The sequence below is a fragment of the Sitophilus oryzae genome, unplaced genomic scaffold (genome assembly GCF_002938485.1).
Source record: "Sitophilus oryzae breed Bouriz unplaced genomic scaffold, Soryzae_2.0 scaffold_575_pilon_pilon, whole genome shotgun sequence".
NCBI lineage: Eukaryota > Metazoa > Arthropoda > Insecta > Coleoptera > Curculionidae > Sitophilus > Sitophilus oryzae.
In genome coordinates this window covers 873,251-893,243 of record NW_022147168.1, presented here as the reverse complement: position 1 = coordinate 893,243, position 19,993 = coordinate 873,251, and the positions used below count along the sequence as shown (strand labels likewise).

At 35.4% G+C, this 19,993-nt stretch overlaps 1 protein-coding gene and 1 long non-coding RNA gene across 2 annotated transcripts; one reads left to right on the top strand and one right to left on the bottom strand.

Annotated features, from left to right (window-relative positions):
- Positions 1-5: 5 nt before the first annotated feature.
- On the top strand, positions 6-16,353 carry LOC115887458. Its single transcript, XM_030906894.1, has 8 exons — positions 6-22; positions 862-1,044; positions 1,110-1,222; positions 1,361-1,645; positions 1,702-1,796; positions 2,742-3,926; positions 5,571-5,788; positions 15,654-16,353. The coding sequence occupies exons 2-8, from the start codon at positions 874-876 to the stop codon at positions 16,041-16,043; spliced, it is 2,457 nt and encodes an 818-aa protein (XP_030762754.1). The 5' UTR covers positions 6-22; positions 862-873; the 3' UTR covers positions 16,044-16,353.
- A 1,163-nt stretch (positions 16,354-17,516) lies between these two features.
- LOC115887449 lies at positions 17,517-18,982 on the bottom strand. The gene is made up of 3 exons (XR_004051082.1): positions 18,223-18,982; positions 17,961-18,160; positions 17,517-17,899 (listed from the first exon to the last, which is right to left on the bottom strand). It is a non-coding gene; the product is annotated as an uncharacterized LOC115887449 (long non-coding RNA).
- Between the last annotated feature and the right edge of the window lie 1,011 nt (positions 18,983-19,993).

Below are 19,993 nucleotides of genomic sequence, written 5' to 3'. Positions count from 1 at the left end.
AGGAATTCGCCAATCCTTCGAAGTAATGTCAAAATAATTTCTTATTTACTAAAATAAATAATACTCTTTCGCCTACGCATTTTTGTCTATAATAAACAGTTGAATAGTTACAGGTTTAAAAAAAGTCTTTCCAAATTTATATAACTATATTCTCTTAATTTTATTCTAGAGTATGATTTATTAGAGCTTTTGTTTTGTATAATCTTAATGTAGAAAAATATTATGGTAAAAGTATAATACACATAAATAACATTTTGTCATAAATTATCAAATTATATATATTTATTCAATATTATTAGAGTAAAATAATGTTAATACTGGCAACATTGAACGCCCCCTCCCTCTCGAATAGAACCGAAAGCTTCCGAAACTTGAGAGCTTTTATAGATGCGCACAATTTTCAGCTTTTCAGGCTTTTCAGGTTTATATTCAGCAAATAAGTTGTTTCAAAAAATGCGCGCAAAAATAAGCCTCATACTTGAGATATCTATTCCTAATAATGGTTAATAAAAAGCTTCTATAGTAAATTTTTATTTAACACGTATAGAATACAAGTTTAAAAAAAATAGAAAGTTTTGAGAAATATTTCTAAATATTTTTGTTACAATATAATGATAAACGATATTACCTATGCACATAAGAAAAATTAACTAGGTTTTTTTCATAAGAAATAAGCATTAAAGGATAACTAATTATCTAAAATTATTAGCTATGAATATTGTAATAGTTAGTTTAATAACTGTATCTCTGACTGTATATAAAATCTCAAATTAAAGAAAAACAAAATTAGAATTTGAATTTATTTGAAAAAAAAATCTCTTAAAGCAGGCAACTCTTCAAACAGATTAAATTCTGTTAAAGTAGCCAAACAACATGGCGTCTATAACATCCGAAGATGAAAATTCCGAAGATAATCTATCAGATTTTACTCCTATATCTAATTATTCGATTATTTCGGATGAAAGTAATGGACCAGGCAATGCAACGTGTATTGAAAATACCATAAAACCCCCTAATTTAGCTACAAATATATTAAATAGAGAGGTATGTTTTGGTGCCTTAACCTCAAATAAACGTTATTTTTGAAATTGTATTATTATTAATTACAGTTGTATGGGAGATTCTGTAGAACTTCTAAATCTAAGACTGAAAAAGTATTTAAGAATATTCATACCAAGTGCAGGTATTCCTTGAGCTCCCTAATCAAGGAATATGAAGCTTTGTAAGTGTTATTTTTTAATGTTTTTGTACATTTTTTAGCCTTTGCAGAAACTAGATTCAGTAAATATTAGATTAATTTCAGATAATTCTAAGCTTACTTTCAATAATAATTTATAATTCATATTTATGTAACTTTTAGAGGTCATATTTATATGGGGTTCACTCTCTGTGGTCAATACTTTTTAAGTTATACTGAAAAAGTGTTTGAGAGTACTTCTTCAAGGGATCCTTACAATATGTTCTTCTTTATTCACCCTTATGAATATGAACTGTATATTTGGCGATTTGTTCCCGGGCTAAAATTGCAATTTGTATCAAGACATAAAATATTCTGTCATTTAAAAGGAGATTATGTATTGGACAAGATTATGTTTATGCAGTTTCCAAATGATGTACATAAAGTTGTATGTTACGGATATGATGAGTAAGTTTCATTGAATTACAGTTTGTCTAATGATATTAAGATATATGTTTTATTAGATCTCATCATCCAGATTTATTTCATATTAGTGTTGTAACATTACCTTCTCCAGCCAGTTGTATTCACTGCCATGAACAATTGTTTTTTAATACAAGTAAGTAGAATTTTACAAAACCTAATATAAAGGTAATACCTACCTATATACTAGTTCTATGTCCACGAAATATTGGGACACCCTGTATTAAATTTGTTGCTTATTTAAACTTTTCTCAAGATTCCAAAATCGAAAATTTTTGATACTTTTTAACTGGAAGTACCATACAAAAATATCTTTTTCAAAAGTTAGCTGACTAATATTTGCAGTGTTTCATATATTATACAGGGTGAGTCAGAACTATGTATTTTTCTCCATTATGTCAATGGAACAACTCTGTATTTTATATCATAAACATAAGGTGATTTACATATAAAACCTGGAAATGCGATAAAATTATTTTATTTTTTAAAGGAAAAATTAGTATACAGGATCTGGCAATAGTGCGTCGGGCATCTGTAGCACCCAGAATAAAAAAACTTAGCAATTTTGTTTAAGTGCAAACCTAAAGTATGTACTAGGATGTATTTCAGGAAAATATTTTAACTTCTCTAGGGTGGCTCAAAAAAGTATGAGTGGATTGGAAAGATTTTTTTTAAATGGAACACATGCAGGGTTATTATTGCATATATTATTGCATTTTTGGCTTCCTTTTAGGTCACTTTACAAAATCCTAAGATTTGATTAAATTTATTTTGATAGTTTCAGAGATATTAATAAATAAATAAAAAATATATATTTTTCAGCCCTTCTAAAAAAAATATTAAAAATACAAGAAGTTCCCTGAAATCAAAACTATATTAGGTATTTACTATTTACTTTAGATAGTCTGTACTTTACAATAAATGTGGTAATCGTGAATCATACAAGATTCTCAAAATTCTATGCTAAACTTTCTAAAATATAAGATAATTTCGTTTTTTTTTAAATGAAACACCCTGTATATTATTTTTTTTAATTTATTAAAACACCCCCAACTTATTAAATCTTTTTTTATTCTTTCAGAATGTTTGCCGCAAAGCTGGTGTACCAAACATGGGTTTGTTATACATTACATGTTTTCTATGACCCATCCTGCTCCTACATTTCACCCCAAAATATCCCTTGGATATCCTGATCATTTAGTTGTTAACACAGGTCATCACATTCATATTTTAAATATTAGTACTTTAGGCCCTCCACAAGCAAACGTTACTTTGACAAATTTCATTAAAGAAGAAGATGTGAAAGGTAATATACCTATTACGGCAAATTTTTTTAACGATACATTTAGTGAGGTATCTGAATCAACTAGTGATCATTTCGGCTGTAGTAGTGTAGTTGATGCCATTTTAGAAGACTTTAGTGAATATGACTTAGAATCTAGTGAAGGTAATAAACCATTTCATGAGCTTAATATTAGTTGTGAACCACTCAATGTTACAGGGAAAAGTTACCATAATACTTTGGTACAAAATATTCTCGATCCTAGAATTAAACGTTTACAAAACAGTTCTAAAGAATACGTGTTTTCTGTTCCTCAAACCTCAATGTCGCAATCTCAAAAACAACCCGAAAAAACAAAAATCGATAAGAAGAACGCGGAAAAAGCTTACGAGTTTATCGAGGAAAATGAAAAATATGAAAAAATTAGTCTGTTTAGGAAAAAACGTTTAGCCGATAAAAAATATGAATTCTCGGAAGACAATACTGAGAATATTGTGCCATTCCATATCCTTAGGCGCGAGCGTAGGTATTTATATAGATCGCAAGGTCGCGGTATCCGATCGCCAGATTTTAATTCGCTATTCTTAAGTCCGCGATCGCCGGGTTGGCGCTCGCCAATGCAGAGCCCCAATTCGCGGTGCGGTCAATTCTCGCCCAGCGGGGCACGCCATATCTATTGTACATCCGTCCGAAACTCCCCTCATCATTCTAAATCCCCAATCAGTCCCAAAGAGGCCGCCAGAAAGGTAAACGTCTACTCGCCAGGTTTAGACAGCGATTGCTCTGATTCGGACAGTAGACTGGTGCTAAAAACCCCTGTTAATTTTACTACCTCCAATTTTAATGCAGATAGTCGATTTAATCAAAATGGATTGCTTATAGTGGACCCCAAGACTGAAACACCCAAATGGATCAAGAAAGTAGTCAGGAGGTATTCCAACGGCGATTTTGAGAATAGCTCTTTGTTATCTGGACAAAGTCGAGGTATGCTAGTTTTATTTACCGGGTGCCTCTCAAAAGTGGCTTGGTATAACTTTTTTATTTTTTCACATAAAACTAGATTTGGTATGTTAGTATATGACATAAATTAGGATTGATTGACGTGTTCAATTTTTTCCGACCACTACCTGTTTCACCGGAAATGACTACAGCTTTTGATTTTTAAATGGCATCCTCGGTGTTTTTTTCCTTTATTCGATAGAAAATTACACTCTGAATAGATTGACATATCATATGTCAACTTTTGACATTTTCGCCTAAAATAAAATTGTATTTTAAATTTTAATCTAGAGTGCCATGACTGTGTTAAGAACACTAGTTTTTAATCAAGGAGCCTTGGAAAAATAGATTTGATTGTCTAATGTTTTTAGTGTCTTTTCTTGGCCGTATATACCGTATATACATATCTCCATTTTCAAATGGAGCGAGGATGGCTCATTAGCATATTTGGAAAAAGCATACTTGATATTTCGAGTCAAATTTATTTCGAGTTATAAATCGCATGTTGTAATTTCAAATACACTATATTCGAAAATGTCAAAAGTTGACATATGATATGTCATTCTATTCAGAGTGTCATCACAGAACAGATATATTTGTATCTGTTCTGTGGTGTCATTTTCTATCAAATAAAATAAAGCAACAAAATACCGAGGGTGTCATTTAAAAATCAAAAGTTGTAGTAATTTCCGGTGAAACAGGAAGTAACTGAAAACAATTGAATACGTCAATAAATTCTAATTTAGGTATGTTGTATACTAACATACCAAATCTGGATTCTTTATCTGAAAAAATAAAAAAGTTATAGTGGTAAACCACTTTTGAAATGCACCAGGTATATCCATTTAATTGTATAAGATTATTTTTTCAGGAAATTTATTCAGGAGAATTTTTATTTTTCATTATAACCTTTTATTATAATTTATTATTTTAGAAAGTGTTATATTCTGTAAATATAGTGCAGAGATTTAGGTATTTAAACAATATAGCATTTTATACAAATAAGACAAGTTCAAAAATATACAAACATAGCTATGTATAAAAGTGTTAGCAATTAACAAGTTGTGTTACAAGTGGGTTTACCTTTGTTTGTTGTTTACCTTTGGTGTTACAAGTTGTAACTTTGCAACAGCAAAATAATACACTAATTCACAACAATACACCAAAACGCTTTACTTTCAACACTGCACGAGCGTTTCACTAACCATGTTAGCATCATCAGCAGATGATTAAAACTCGGGGTTGGAGCCTTTGGTGTCACAGCAGCAAAATAAAACACTAATTAACAACATTACACAAAAACATTTTACTTTTATTTAAAAAGTTGGCGATTACCATTATGTTCTATAATCTGTATTTTTTTACTTTTTTAAGAAAATAAAATAAAATCAATTTAGTGTATAACTTATTTTAATTTTATTTTTGTTATTAAACGAACTTTAAGGAATACTTCGTGGTGTAAAATAGAGTATATATCAAAACAAAAAAAAACACAACAAAATAGAAAAAATGATTTATTTTGTTGTTATACAATGAACAAATTCTATTTAGAATAAGTAAATAGTTATATTTAGACATATTTCAATTAGAATTTATGTACTTTATTTTAAAATACAAACTCAATTTCAGATGACTATAACAATCCGATAGAAATTCCTTTACTCGTACAGAGCCTGACTGATCAACAGTTCGATATAGTATCGGACAACGTGACTGATCGACAAATAATAGTGACCCAGAGATCGATGGACTGCGAACAATTTGTACAGAAGCGAGCTCAGATCCTCTGTGCTGAGGCCAATTTGGTGTTTATGTATTGTGAAGACTATGATATTAAAATTATTTACGTAAGTAATGATATACATTTAGGCTTCTTATAGTTTTAAATTTTCTGCTTTTCTAAAAGGGTATCTCAATGCCATCTGCATTTTTCTTTTGCGCCTTGGAAGTTGTAAATAGGACATAAACAAACAATGTCCCAAACTGATAATTAATACAAAGAAAATAAGTTGAAGTGTCAGATACTTTTTTTAAATTTTCTTGTTTTTTGTTATTATTCTAGAGAAAAATGAGAGTTTTAAGAACATATAGAACAAAATGAAAAAAGAATTAGAACAAATTTTTTAAAAGTGAAAAAGTTTGGTATACAGAACACGTTACTCTTCTCCTGAGCATCTATTGGCTATATTTATATTGCAGAGTAATTATTACCAACACTTCAACACTACATATTACAATTTTCAAATTAAAACGCCAAACCGTAGCTAAATCTATATAATAGCGGTATAATAGTGATAACTGGAGATTCCTCTAATTCCGGCGATCAAGGACAAGTCCTAATTTTCATATGCTTTTTGAATATAACGTCGCGCTTAAAAAATTACTGTGACTTTATAGATTTATTGTTGCCCTGGTTTGAGTTACAACTCATTGTTTATGCTTATACTTGCTCATTTATGTGTATATGTTGGAGGCAGATGCCGAATTCGCCCTATGTCCGAAATAATTAGACATATGGCGATTATAATTAAATATACCTACCTATATCCACAAAGTTACGCGGAAGAGTTTTGATTGCGTTGGTTTTAACTTCTATGCGGAGGGTGTTAATCTTTTGTTGTTAATATTGTTACGAATTCCGTGGGTCCACTATTTAAACTCACGATAAAATACTTAACGAATTTATTTGTTTCACTCTGTACACAACTTATACTATTTACAACACAACTTATGCAACTACTATTACTCTAACGGTATTTCGCGGTATTTTCAAACTTCAGACTTAGACTTCAAACTTCAAACTTGTTCAACTGTCAAAGCGCGGGCCTTATATATCCCCTGGCGGTTGTTTCTAGATTTTTCTAAAGAATTCTATAATTTTCTTTACTTTCTGGCGAATGCGCCAGGATTTTTAGCAGTATGCAGTTATGCAACCAGTAATACACCTTGACATTGCCCCCTTCTCAAATTTGATCGTCCCGATCAAGGTTTCCTGTCTGGTATCTCTCAATCGATCCAGATGAACTACTTTCATCTTACTTCTAGGGCTGCGTTGAATCCGGTACACAACATCATTTATCCTCTTGATGACTGTATAAGGACCTTCCCATGCTGGAGTTAACTTTGGGGACCTCCCTTTCTTGCGCTGTGGGTTATATAACCATACCATATCGTCCTGTTGAAATCCCGTAGAATTAGCTCTGAGGTCGTAACGAGCTTTCATCCGGTCACTGGCTAGCGTAATCTTACTTCTCACGGCCTTATGAATTCCCAATAACCTTTCCTTCAGTTCATCCGCGTAGTCCTCTACGTTCGTGGTGCTGTCGTCTGGTGATCCGAACACCAAGTCACAAGGCAACCGTAATTCTCGACCAAATAAAATCTTCGATGGTGAAAGTCCGGTGGTGTTGTGAACTGCACTTCTATATGCCATTAGGAATAGTGGTATATGCTGATCCCAATCTCTTTGATGTTCATCCACCATTTTCGAGAGATGTTCTTCAATGGTCTTATTGAATCTCTCGACCATCCCATCAGACTGCGGATGTAAAGCTGTTGTCCTAGTCTTGTGAATACCAAGCAGATCACACATCTTCTGGAACAGTCTTGACTCGAAGTTCCTTCCTTGGTCAGTGTGAAGCTCTAAAGGAATTCCAAATCTACTGAAGACATTATGACTAATACTTCAGCTACAGTCGATGCTTCTTGGTTTGGAATGGCAAAAACTTCTGGCCATTTACTGAAATAATCCATCGCCACTAAAACGTACTTGTTGCCCTTGTGCGTTTCAGGGAATGGGCCTGCAATGTCAACAGCGATTCTTTCGAATGGCAGTCCAACGTTATATTGTTTCATTTTTCCCCTAGATCGAGTGCTTGGTCCTTGGCTGGCTGCACAAATTTTACATTGTCGACACCATTTCTTGACATCTTCGCAATAATCCACCCAGTAAAAGCGATCTCTCAGCTTGCTCAAGGTCTTGTTTACCCCAAGATGGGCTCCAGTTTTACCACCGTGAATTTCTTCCAATACCTGGGTAACTTTCTTCCTTGGTACCAGTAACTGAGTTGTTACTGTGCTGCCATCCGCACTTTCCCATGTGCGCTTTAACAATCCATTCTCAATAACCAGTGAATTCCACTGAGCCCAGAGAGCTTTGAAAACGAGCCCTCTGTCCGCAATATCCTGCCACGGTGGTCTCTCGCCGTTACCTTCCTTGAGCCGTAGTATTGCTCCGATGTCTGGATCTTCCATTTGATCTTTCCTCAATTGTGTCGTCGTCCACTGTTCATCGGTTCCAAGTTTAAAACTCCTTATCATGACAGTGCCTTCACGTTGTTCCGTTTTACAGCAGTGCTTACAATCGGTTTGACAGGGTCTTCTGGATAAACCGTCTGCGTTACCATGCATTTTTCCAGCACGATGTTGGATGGTAAAGTGATACTGTTGGAGCTTCTCGAGCCATCGTGCTATTTGACCTTCAGGTTGTTTCATCTCCATAAGCCACTTGAGAGCCGCATGATCTGTCCTAATTAAAAATTCTTGGCCGTACAGATATTTATGAAAATGATCAACTGCCTTCACAATTGCTAGCAGCTCCTTCCGGGTAACGCAGTAATTCCTTTCTGGTTTGGATAGAACTCGACTGTAATATTCTATCACTCGTTCTTCGCCATCTTGCACTTGTGATAGCACTGCACCTATGCCGATATTGCTGGCGTCGGTATCCAGGATATACCTCCCTTGTTGTTGCGGGTAGGCTAGAATAGGACTTGAACATAAAGCCGCCTTAAGTCTTCCAAAGGCTACATCACAATCGGTGTTCCATTCGTAGCCGACTTCATCACCTGTAAGTCTATGTAAGGGTGCAGCTATATTGGCAAATCCCTTGACAAATCTTCTGTAATAGGTGCATAAACCCAGAAAACTTCTAAGTTCATGTTTGTCGCGAGGTTTAGGCCAATCCTTGATTGCAGCGATTTTCTTCTGGTCAGTGTAAATTCCGTCTGCTGAGACTACATGGCCCAAAAATTCCACTTGTCGCTGGAATAAGCTACACTTCTTCGGGTTCAAGTACAGGTGAGCATTCCGTATGCGGCCGAAGACTTCTTCTAAATTCGCAAATGCTCCTCAAAAGTTCTTCCCATAACCAATACATCGTCGAGGTAAACCAAGCACGTTTTCCAAGTTAATCCTCTTAACACCACCTCCATGAGACGTTCGAAAGTGGCTGGAGCATTGCATAATCCAAACGGCATGACCTTGAATTGGTATAGTCCGTTTCCTGTAGAAAAAGCCGTCTTTTCTTTGTCTTCCTCGTCCAGACCAACTTGCCAGTATCCACTCTTTAAGTCGAGAGTGGAGAACCAGCACGAACCTGCCAGTGTGGTTAACGTGTCGTCTATACGTGGCAGTGGGTAGCTGTCCTTCTTAGTGACGTCATTGAGCTTCCGATAGTCCACGCAGAATCGTGTACTACCATCTTTCTTCGTCACCAAAACAACAGGAGATGACCATGGACTCGATGATTCTTCGATAACTCCATCTTCTAGCATCTTATCTACCATTGTCTCCATTTCTTGTTGTTTGGAAAGGGGCACCCTTCTAGGACGTTGTCGAATCGGCTGAGCATGACCAGTATTAATCCGGTGCTTCACAAAATCCGTTCTTCCACTGTTGTTCTTCTCAAAAATACTGCCATGCTTTAGCAGGAACTGCTTGGCCTTCTGTTTCTCCTCAGGTGTTAGGTGATCCCATGGCTGTTCTAGATGTTTTAGTGTTTCTTGGGATGCCTTTTGTGTAACAGCTGACGACACTTCATCACATCGGGTGACACTTCTTACAGGTTCGCAGATGGCTATCTTGTCACCTTTTGAATCTTGACACAATTCGGGAAAACATTCGCAATTCTGATCGGTACATTCTTGTCAGTGTTCACCAACGACTTTCCTACTAAGTACCTATCTTTTTGTTGTCGCTACTTTGTACCAGTCCAACACAGCACCCAGCGATTTTCTCCACTTTACCGAATACGATTTTCTCGGTATTACCAGGTATCACCACAGTTTCCGCTGATCTTACATCCATTCTGCCTGGTCCCTCGTCTGGAGATAACATGAACTCTTCATTTCCAATATTTAAGATATTTCTCTGGTGATCGAACGAAAATCCATGTTGACGAATCACATCCATGCCCAAGATGAAGTCATCTTCAATATCTGCCACTAAGACGCTATGCTGAAACTTCAAATTTCCTAACTTCAGTTCGACGATAGCCTCTCCCCGTACAACGGCCATTTCCCCCGTAACTGTACGTAAACACACTCTTCTTCCCAGAGGCATCAGCTTCAATCCTTGCACTGAGTTAGCCCGCACCAACGATACCATAGCGCCAGTGTCCACTGTCATTCGGATTCTCCTACCATTGACCTTCCCGTCGATCACTAAACTGTCAGCGGTTCTTCCCAGACTCCTAATGGAAAAAATCCTGGGGGCTCTGTTCTCCCCAGTCAATACTCGCCCCTTAGTATTGACTGATTTTAGTTTTCCTGGTGCCTACGTTCTCTGGATGGTGAACGGGATCGCATTTGAACGCGGCAATCCCGTTTGATGTGGCCATTCCTGCCACATCTAAAGCACCTTATGTCCTGTGATCTTCTATAGCTCTCTGTCTGGGTGTTGTTGCTACTCTTGTTCACTAGTAACTCACATAGTTTACTAAACATCTCCTCCAAACGTATGTGAGAACTTCCGGGCTGTTCCTCGACCGTTACCGATCTTATCTTCGGTCTAGGGATGGCGCTAAATGCAGCTTCGATTTCCAGCGCTCTGACCAGTGCTTCGCTGCTGATAGAAAATCGGGATATTTGCAGCGCCCTCTGTAATTCGTTGTCCCTCAGTCCGCTGATAAAGCACTGAGCAGCGAGTTCCTCCCTAAATCCTTCCGGTGCTTCAGGATACGCTAGGTGTACCAGCCGACGTAAGTCTGCTTCAAATTCCTTGAGACTCTCTCCGGACCTCTGCAGGCGTGTCTTGATCTGGGCCTGGTAAAGTTGGCGTCGATGTTGGTCGCCATATCTTCTGTCCAGTGCAGCGACCAAAGTTTGGTATTCCTGCTGTTGGGCTGCAGGAATAGTTTGCAACAGTTCCAGGGCAGGGCCACGCAGCGCGATGACAAGTGCCGCTGCTTTCTCCTGATCGGTCCATCCGTTGGCAGCGGCGGCTGCTTCAAACTGGCGGTGGTACATAGTCCAGGTGGTTTGTCCATCATAGGTTGGGGCCTTGAGGTTCGCAGTTCCATGAACGCCAGGTGTCCTTACTTGTACCTTGGTCTTCTGTAGGTCCATCTCCAATTTTTCCATTTTCTGCTGAAGGCGTTCCTCCAGATCTTCTACAACTTCTTGGAAATGGTTCTCCTGTCGTTTTTCCAGGTCTTCAAAATTCTTCTGTAGTCGAAATTCCTGATTTTCTAAAGTTTTCTTAAGACGGTCCTGATCTTCTTGTCTTTCTTTTTGGCGGCGCGTTTCTATATCTTCTAAAATTTCCCTCCATTCATTCTTCTGACGACTTTCTAAATTGCCTAAAATTTTCTCAAGCCGGTCCTGTTCTTCTTCTTTGTCTTGTTGTCGTTGAACTTTCAAATCTTCGAAAATGTTCTCAAGCCGGTCCTGTTCTTGTTGACGTCGTAGTTTTTCCTCTTCCTTTTCTCTTTCTAATCGGGCTCGCTCTTCTTCTCGTTCTTTACGGAGTCTTTCTTGTTCTTCTGCTTTCTCCCTTCTCATATTCTCCATAAAATCGCCTAATAGTTTGCTTACTTCCTCCATTTTCTTCGCTTGTTCCCTTGTACCAACCATAAAAATACTCTAATCCGGTCTAAAAATCTTCCAATCCACTTAATTTCTTCTTAAAATCTTCTTGAATCGCACTTCCGACACCAATTGTTACGAATTCCGTGGGTCCACTATTTAAACTCACGATAAAATACTTAACGAATTTATTTGTTTCACTCTGTACACAACTTATACTATTTACAACACAACTTATGCAACTACTATTACTCTAACGGTATTTCGCGTTATTTTCAAACTTCAGACTTAGACTTCAAACTTCAAACTTGTTCAACTGTCAAAGCGCGGGCCTTATATACCCCCTGGCGGTTGTGTCTAGATTTTTCTAAAGAATTCTATAATTTTCTTTACTTTCTGGCGAATGCGCCAGGATTTTTAGCAGTATGCAGTTATGCAACCAGTAATACACCTTGACAATATTATACCAAAAAAAGATTAACCCTCTCCGCAAAGAAGTTGTTGAATGTCTAATTATTTCAGACATAGGCTGAATTCGGCATCTGCCTCCAACATATACATGCTCTTATAGGCTTGGTGCATTCTCCGCCGGCGCTGCCACCATCGGAGAATATCGTGAACGATCGGTATATACAAATCTCTCTTCAGTCCTTTACCCTACGTGAGAGTATGGTGACATCATGTGTTGATTCCCCTCACTTCCTCGGACCAAGTTGTTCGACACAGCGCCATATGTGAGGCTTCGGGGGGTTGTGGCCCACTAGGGTTTTGACTTGGTCTGCCCACCTTTTATGCGACCTCCCACGTGATCGTCTTCCCTCTACCTTCCCCTTCACCATCAGTCTCTCACTTGAGGTGCCAGTCTTGGCAATATGGCTAAAATATCGGAGGATTGGCTGATTTAATTTGGTAACCAGACGTGTGTCAATTTTTAGTTCTTCGATAATGGAGATGTTTGTTCGATGAGCTGTCGATGGTATTCGCAGCAGCCGTTGGTATACCCACATCTCCAAGACGTTTATTCTTTGCTTATCACTTTCATTATACAGTTGAGGGTTGGAACCTTTGGTGTTACACAGCAAAATAAAAACACTAAATCACCACAATACACCAAAACACTTTTACTTTTACACTGGACGCGCGTTTCGCTAACCATGTTAGCATCATCAGCAGATGATTATAAACTAAAGTACAATCTACAAGTTGAGCGTTTATATACTCGCCCAGTGGGCACCGAGTGGGCGTGGCAAAATCTAGCCAACCGAGTCAGAACCCACTGAGCGTAACAGTTAGATTTCCGCCACTAGAGTAGTAGGAACAAAGAACTTGAAGGAATTGGACCGTTGTCTCTGTTCATACTATCTTTACATTTATTAATTCTGATGCTTTTATATGCATCTAATTGCCTGTAATTTGAGCCTTGTTTAATTAATTTTAAATTATTAAGATCTATACAATGTTCTTTATCAACAATATATTCGGCAACGCAAGATTTATCCGGTCAACCATATCTTATCTGAGCTAAATGTTCTTTAAATCTAGTTAATATTGATCTAGTTTGCCCAACATATTTCTGATTACAATCTTTACAAGAAATTTCATAAATACCCGACCGTTCCAGTGGAGGTGTTTTATCCTTTGGATTACCTAATAATTGTTGTAATTTATTATTAGCACTATACACAAGTTTATAATAGACATTCTTAAAAATTCCTTCTAGACCACGGGATAACTCTCTATCAGACGGTATCGAAAAATATTTAGACATATCTTTCTCCACTTGAAAAGTCGAATTTTCAGAAATCATTAACCTATACCTACGTTTTCTAATTAATTTATCAACTAGTGAAGGAGAGGTAATGTAGTTGAGTGTAATGGATATTCTCCTTAGAAAACGTAGGTATAGGTTAATGATTTCTGAAAATTCGACTTTTCAATTGGAGAAAGATACGTTTAAATATTTTTCGATACCGTTGGATAGAGAGTTATCCCGTGGTCTAAAAGGAATTTTTAAGAATGTCAATTATAAACTTGTGTATAGTACTAATAATAAATTACAACAATTATTAGGTAATCCAAAGGATAAAACACCTCCACTGGAAAGGTCGGGTATTTATCAAATTTCTTGTAAAGATTGTAATGAGAAATATGTTGGGCAAACTAGAAGATCAATATTAACTAGATTTAAAGAAAATTTAGCTCAGATAAGATATGGTAAACCGGATAAATCTTGCGTTGCCGAACATATTGTTGATAAAGAACATTGTATAGATCTTAATAATTTAAAATTAATTAAACAAGTCTCAAATTACAGGCAATTAGATGCATATGGAAACATCAGAATTAATAAATGTAAAGATAGTATGAACAGAGACAACGGTCCAATTCCTTCAAGTTCTTTGTTCCTGCTACTCTAATGGCGGAAATCTAACTGTTACGCTCAGTGGGGTCTGACTCGGTTGGCTAGATTTTGCCACGCCCACTCGGTGCCCACTGGGCGAGTATATAAACGCTCAACTTGTAGATTGTACTTTAGTTTATAATCATCTGCTGATGATGCTAACATGGTTAGCGAAACGCGCGTCTAGTGTAAAAGTAAAAGTGTTTTGGTGTATTGTGGTGATTTAGTGTTTTTATTTTGTATCTTTTGCTTCACTTTCCTTTAGTGTTTCTCATGTTTCAGAGCCATACGTAGCTATGGAGAAAATGAGGGAGTTCACAATGCGCAATTTAGTTTTTCGGGTGATTACTGAAGTCTTCCATCTTAGTCAGCTTTGTTATTGCATTCCTCGCCATTGCCACTCTGCGCCTGATTTCAGCCTCGCATCCTCCAGAGTTTGATATCATGCTAAATACTTGAACTGGTTCACAACGTCGTATCCAGCCACGGTTCGGACATCAGGTTGGTTGTTGCAGAGGCGGTCAACAAGCATCGACTTCCTGCAACTTTTTTTTGCTGGCGGCTATAATTACGGTATCATCCGCGTATCTCAGGTTATTTATCCTCCTTGTATGTAATTGTATGTAATATATTGTTAATGGTTAAATAACGAGTATACGAAAAAAGGTTTACATAATTATACTAAAAGTGTTAATAAAGTATAATTTGTGAAAGTTCTAAAAAAAATATTAAGTAAATATTTGGATATCATCAGAAGGTCTAGCTTGTATTATAATTTATTATTGAAGCTAATAAAACTTTTTAAATGAGTTCAACTACGGTCTCTCCTAGTATATGTAATTGGCACTTTGTTTACTCACTTCTTTTGTCGAACTGCTTGTATCCATTATTGCTTTTGATCAAATCGGTGTGAGAAGCTGTTAAGTTATAAAATGTTGTTTCGGGAGAGTTGAATATCCGGGAAAGTTGAGTTATTGAATGTCATTGCACCCAACAACCACGTAATTACACCCTCCGTTACGCTTTAACATTTTTTCAGTAATTTTATTAACATTTGAAATTGTCATTACACCACGCAAACCTCCTGAGTGTTTTATAGTTTCAATAGCTGCACTAGCAAAAAACCAAAATACTTAAATATTATGACAAAGCCACGATTTCAATATTATTTTAATGCGATCAACATGAACATTAACCGGGACGGCGTGAAATACATAGCGAAAATTTAGGATTTCTTCCGATAGGGCACTACGGTCGGAATTTTTTGAAATCAACTGAAATACACCAAGTCTATATAGGAACGTTCTCTCGTCACGAATGGGAACATTCTCGCTTACAATTCTAGATGTCACTGAGCTATCTAGGCATTATATCAAAAGCCAAAACGTATGTGTGAAATTGTATCTCAATCATTAAGGATGACTGGTTTAAATTCGTACTACACATACAAGAACTACCATTAAATTATATAAAAGCTTGTAAGTAACGAAATAAATTTATTTACAGGTTTGCCCACTAAATGGTATAATACTGTGCCAAGCCGTAATCAAAATTGGAGCGCTTAAATCGATGGTACAGAACTCGATAGTTGAGAACTACTGGGCACGCTTCTTGTTTACATGGAATATAACCACAGATGCCTTCGACGTTATTGATCCTAAAACTAAAGATAAATTATTTTTAGCTAAAGAGCAACTTACAACCCCCACAGCAAAGTTTCCCAGATTCGCTGGCAATAAAGTGTGGGTTCTCTCATACGACACGTCGCATACAACGAAATCTTATCTCAGGGATAGCAATAATATTTTTGAAATATGCATGGGTTCTGCTAATCTTTTACCCAACAGATTTTTTACGTTCAGCGACGAGTATATCACTGATTCGGATACAGAATAAAAATGCATCTTTTGTTCCTTTATAATAAAGACAAGTTGGAAAACCGTTCTGTATTACATATAGGAAATAATCAAGTATATATATTTACTTTCGTTTTACAATTTCTTATTATTTATTGATAATTAAACGTCAGTTTATTTTGGCTATTTAAACGACCTCAAAGTTTTACAAAAACTGTAGATATAGAAATTCCAAAATGTATTGTTAATGGTTTATTTCAACATTCTCATACCAGTATGTTTTAGATTTAATAAGTTTATCAACTGTGATTTTAAATGTTGTGAAGATATAAAATACATTATTAAAAATATTTTTGTGTTTTACTTCCAAAATATTTTAGTATTTTTATATATTTAAGATACGAATATACAGGGTGTTTCAAAAACATTCGTCACCTAAAAATAAGATTTATTTTTCATATCAACATAGGTCCGATTCTGCTTTGTTTCGTAGCTACAGGGCGTTAAAGTTTTAATAATCTTTCAATTTATAATTTTGTTCCAAGTACTTTTAGAGATTCGAATGAAATGTTTAGGGTAAAAATTATTGTGAGTGCTACATATTTTAATGTTAAAAAAGTGTCGATAAATTCATCATGGACGTGCATAGGGGTTATCACTGGAATATTTTTTAAAAAATAAACATGTCCGCTACTGACTTTCTTCTTTTGATATCAAAATTGTGCAGGCCGTTTAATGTCAATTAAAAGTTATCTCTTGACATTTTGTCGAATTTGGCCTCCTTGATGAGATAAACGCTATTTTATTAATCACAATTTAATTAATTAAATTAAAATAAAGTTAATAAATTATATATTTTAGCTAATTTATTATTAAATAATTTTACTATTAGTCCAACCAAAAAATTCAAATAAAAAAATAATGGTATTTAAGTTAATTATTACAAAAAAAACTAATTTTAAAATGTTTAACATCCTGTAACTCTAAAACTATGCATGTCCATATCCATGTTTATAGGAACTTTTTTTCATATTTTTTGATGAGTAAGCAATGAGTACTTACTTATTTAAAACTTTCGCAAGTTAACGATATTCAAATTTTTTAAAGGTTGCTATTAGACTTGTATCAAGGAAAATTAATAAAATTGCCTTTATCTCATGCCAAATCGACAAAATATCAAGAGACAACTTTTAATTGGAATTAAACTGCTTACACTATTACCACATGCAAAAAAAAAAGTCAGTGGAGTATATGATTTTTTTAGAAAAATATACCAGTGATACAGTGTTTTGATGTATTGTAGTAAACTAGTGTTTTATTTTGCATTTGTTTCAGTAAAAATACATTTTTGTTTACAGCCAGCCAGAAAGATTTAAACATTCTTTTATTTAAACCTTATTTAAAAGATAGGTACATTATGAAAATAAGTTTAACAAACATTAGTTAAACCGTTCATTACAAAAAAAAAATGTATGTTTATTTGCTCTGTAGAATTACCAAATAAACAATAACATAAACTTTAAATAACAGCTTTTATTACAGATTATAAACAACATTGTAGTTTCACAAACGTAAAATCGTACATACAATATTTACTCCTTACTTGATTTAAACTATTTTTTTACATTAACATCTGCTCGGGCAACAGGGAGATGGCGGACAAGAACAAGGACATGGGCATGGACAGGGTACCACCATGGGAATATAGATTAACGTCGCAGGGGTAGAAGGTTGGGCAAGTGGTGCACAAGCCACCGCAGGTGGCGGAGTACATGGTACACAGGCAACCCCAGTAAGAGGACAACAACAATCCGCCATTTTTGTTTAAATTAATATAGGCTTCAGTTAAATTAGATAGTTTTGTGTAGTTTTCTGTTTTTTAAACGAGTTTCTTCACTAAAAATTTAGAAATATTTAGCCAAATTATTTTTTTACAGAATTTTGAAAGTTCTAATACTTGCTATGGTTACTGACAGTAATTCATATCCATTTCATATCTAAGATAACTTGACTAAATCCAATACTAGTTTAAACCTAGCTAGGTATATTCTTTGGTTTAAACTGGCAGTTAATTATTTACAACCTTGTGTATTTCTATAAAATTAATGGTACCGTTGTTTTTGTTCAAATGAAATAATAAACATTTTTTTCTTAACACTGCAACATAAAAATATATTTTTTATTGAGAATACAAAAAATATACTTTAATTCAACATTACCTTTGGTGGATTATAATTTGGTAATGGTATTTCAACACCTCCACATGGGGGACAGCAGGGCCTTAAGACATATTTAATGTCTCCCATAAGAGCAGGACAGGGATAAGGTATTTGCCAACAAGGTCTGGCCAATGCAGGGGCACAAGGAGCAAAAGCAGGTGGTGGGCAGTTCATTTCTAATTAAAAAAACTGGAAATTTTGAGGAAAAGATAAATTAAAATTTGATTAATAACTGTCTATGAAAAACGTCAAAATTTCAATCTAGTAACTTGAAAGATAAAAGAAAATGTGAAACCATAGAAACACAATTTGCAAAATAATTTAAATATCTAAAAATTAACTTCAGTTTGGTTTTAATTTCAAAATTTTTAGTGAATTAAAATGGGTTCAGAAGATCCTCCAATCTGTTATCCTATTCAGTACGTTCCATACTGTTTGCCGGGTATGCCAGAACAGATAATCTATAGTCAACTGCCTGGACAGCCTATGTTTGTGAATTTTTGTCCCTGTCCCAGTGTTTGTTGTGATCCTTGTGCTAAGAATGTGAATGGGAATGGAAACAACCGTTCCGACTGTAATGGTAATGGGAGGAGTTCTAGAAATAATCACGACAATGCTAAGAATAACTGTTGCTAATGAACTGCTTACTAATCTGTGAAGTTATTCCCAATGTTTGTGACGTCTAAGTTTTGTATTTTTGTAACATTAAGTAACTGTAATATATAAATATTTAACAAAATCTGATTTCAAATTATTTTTGTCAAATGCCGAAGAAATAAACTAAACTGGATATATTTATTTTACTATTTATATTTGGATTGAAAGTATTAACTAGTTTATAATATACCTATCGAGAGTATATGGAGGGTATGGAGGAAATTATTCAGTTTAGGCAATTTTGCTAACAAAAGGAAAAAGTCATTGGCGTACATATTCGTTTTTTAGAAAAAAAAGCCAGTGACAACTCATACGCATATCCCTGGTGAATATGCCGCATGCCGACACTTTTTTAATATTAAAATATGTTGCACTTATAGTAACTTTTACCCTTAAAATTTCATTCAAATCGCTACAATCAATTGGAAAAATATTATAATAACTCGAAAAAATATAAAGACTGACCCCTTATAGCCACAAAACAAAGCAGAATCGGACCTATATGTTAATATCAAAAATAAATCTTATTTTTACGAGAGGAATTTCCGTACGAGAGATGGCACATTTGAAACAATCTGTATATCTATAGCATATAGCCAAAATGAAGCAATTAAGATTCCTGAATTTTTAAGGTATCGCACCCTGTATACAATAACAATAAATGTGATCATAATAATCGAGATGTATCACCTGGTATCTAGCAGAGTATCTAGTGGTATCTAGTAAACAAAATAACATTGTCAAAATTTGAAGTATACTTTTTCGGATCTGCTTATTCAAAATTTTAGTAAAAAAGCCCTAAAAATGTCGGGATGCAATGGAAATAGCAAAAACAATTTCGGCAGCATTTGCGAGCCTTGCTATCCAACGAGCTGCTGTCTCCCCGTTAGTGTTTGTCCGTGTCCTCCTCCACCGCCTTGTCCTTGTGAGCCGATAGAAGTACCTTGTGTACCCCAGGCCTGTGTTTATGTTCCTGTAGTAACACCGTGTTGTCCTTGCCCTCCACAAGGCAATGGAAACGGAAATGGTTGCCCATCATGTTAAATGTAACCATATACCTACTGTCTGTGCTACTGTGTAACTGTTTTTAAGAAAATGTTTTGTGCGCTGTGTT

Bases quoted from the DNA above. Each gene is read 5' to 3' on its own strand.
- LOC115887458 (XM_030906894.1), top strand. From the start codon at position 874: ATGGCGTCTATAACATCCGAAGATGAAAATTCCGAAGATAATCTATCA. The intron at 1,045-1,109 runs GTATGTTTTGGT...TATTAATTACAG, and splicing joins CAAATATATTAAATAGAGAG to TTGTATGGGAGATTCTGTAG. The intron at 1,223-1,360 runs GTAAGTGTTATT...TGTAACTTTTAG, and splicing joins ATCAAGGAATATGAAGCTTT to AGGTCATATTTATATGGGGT.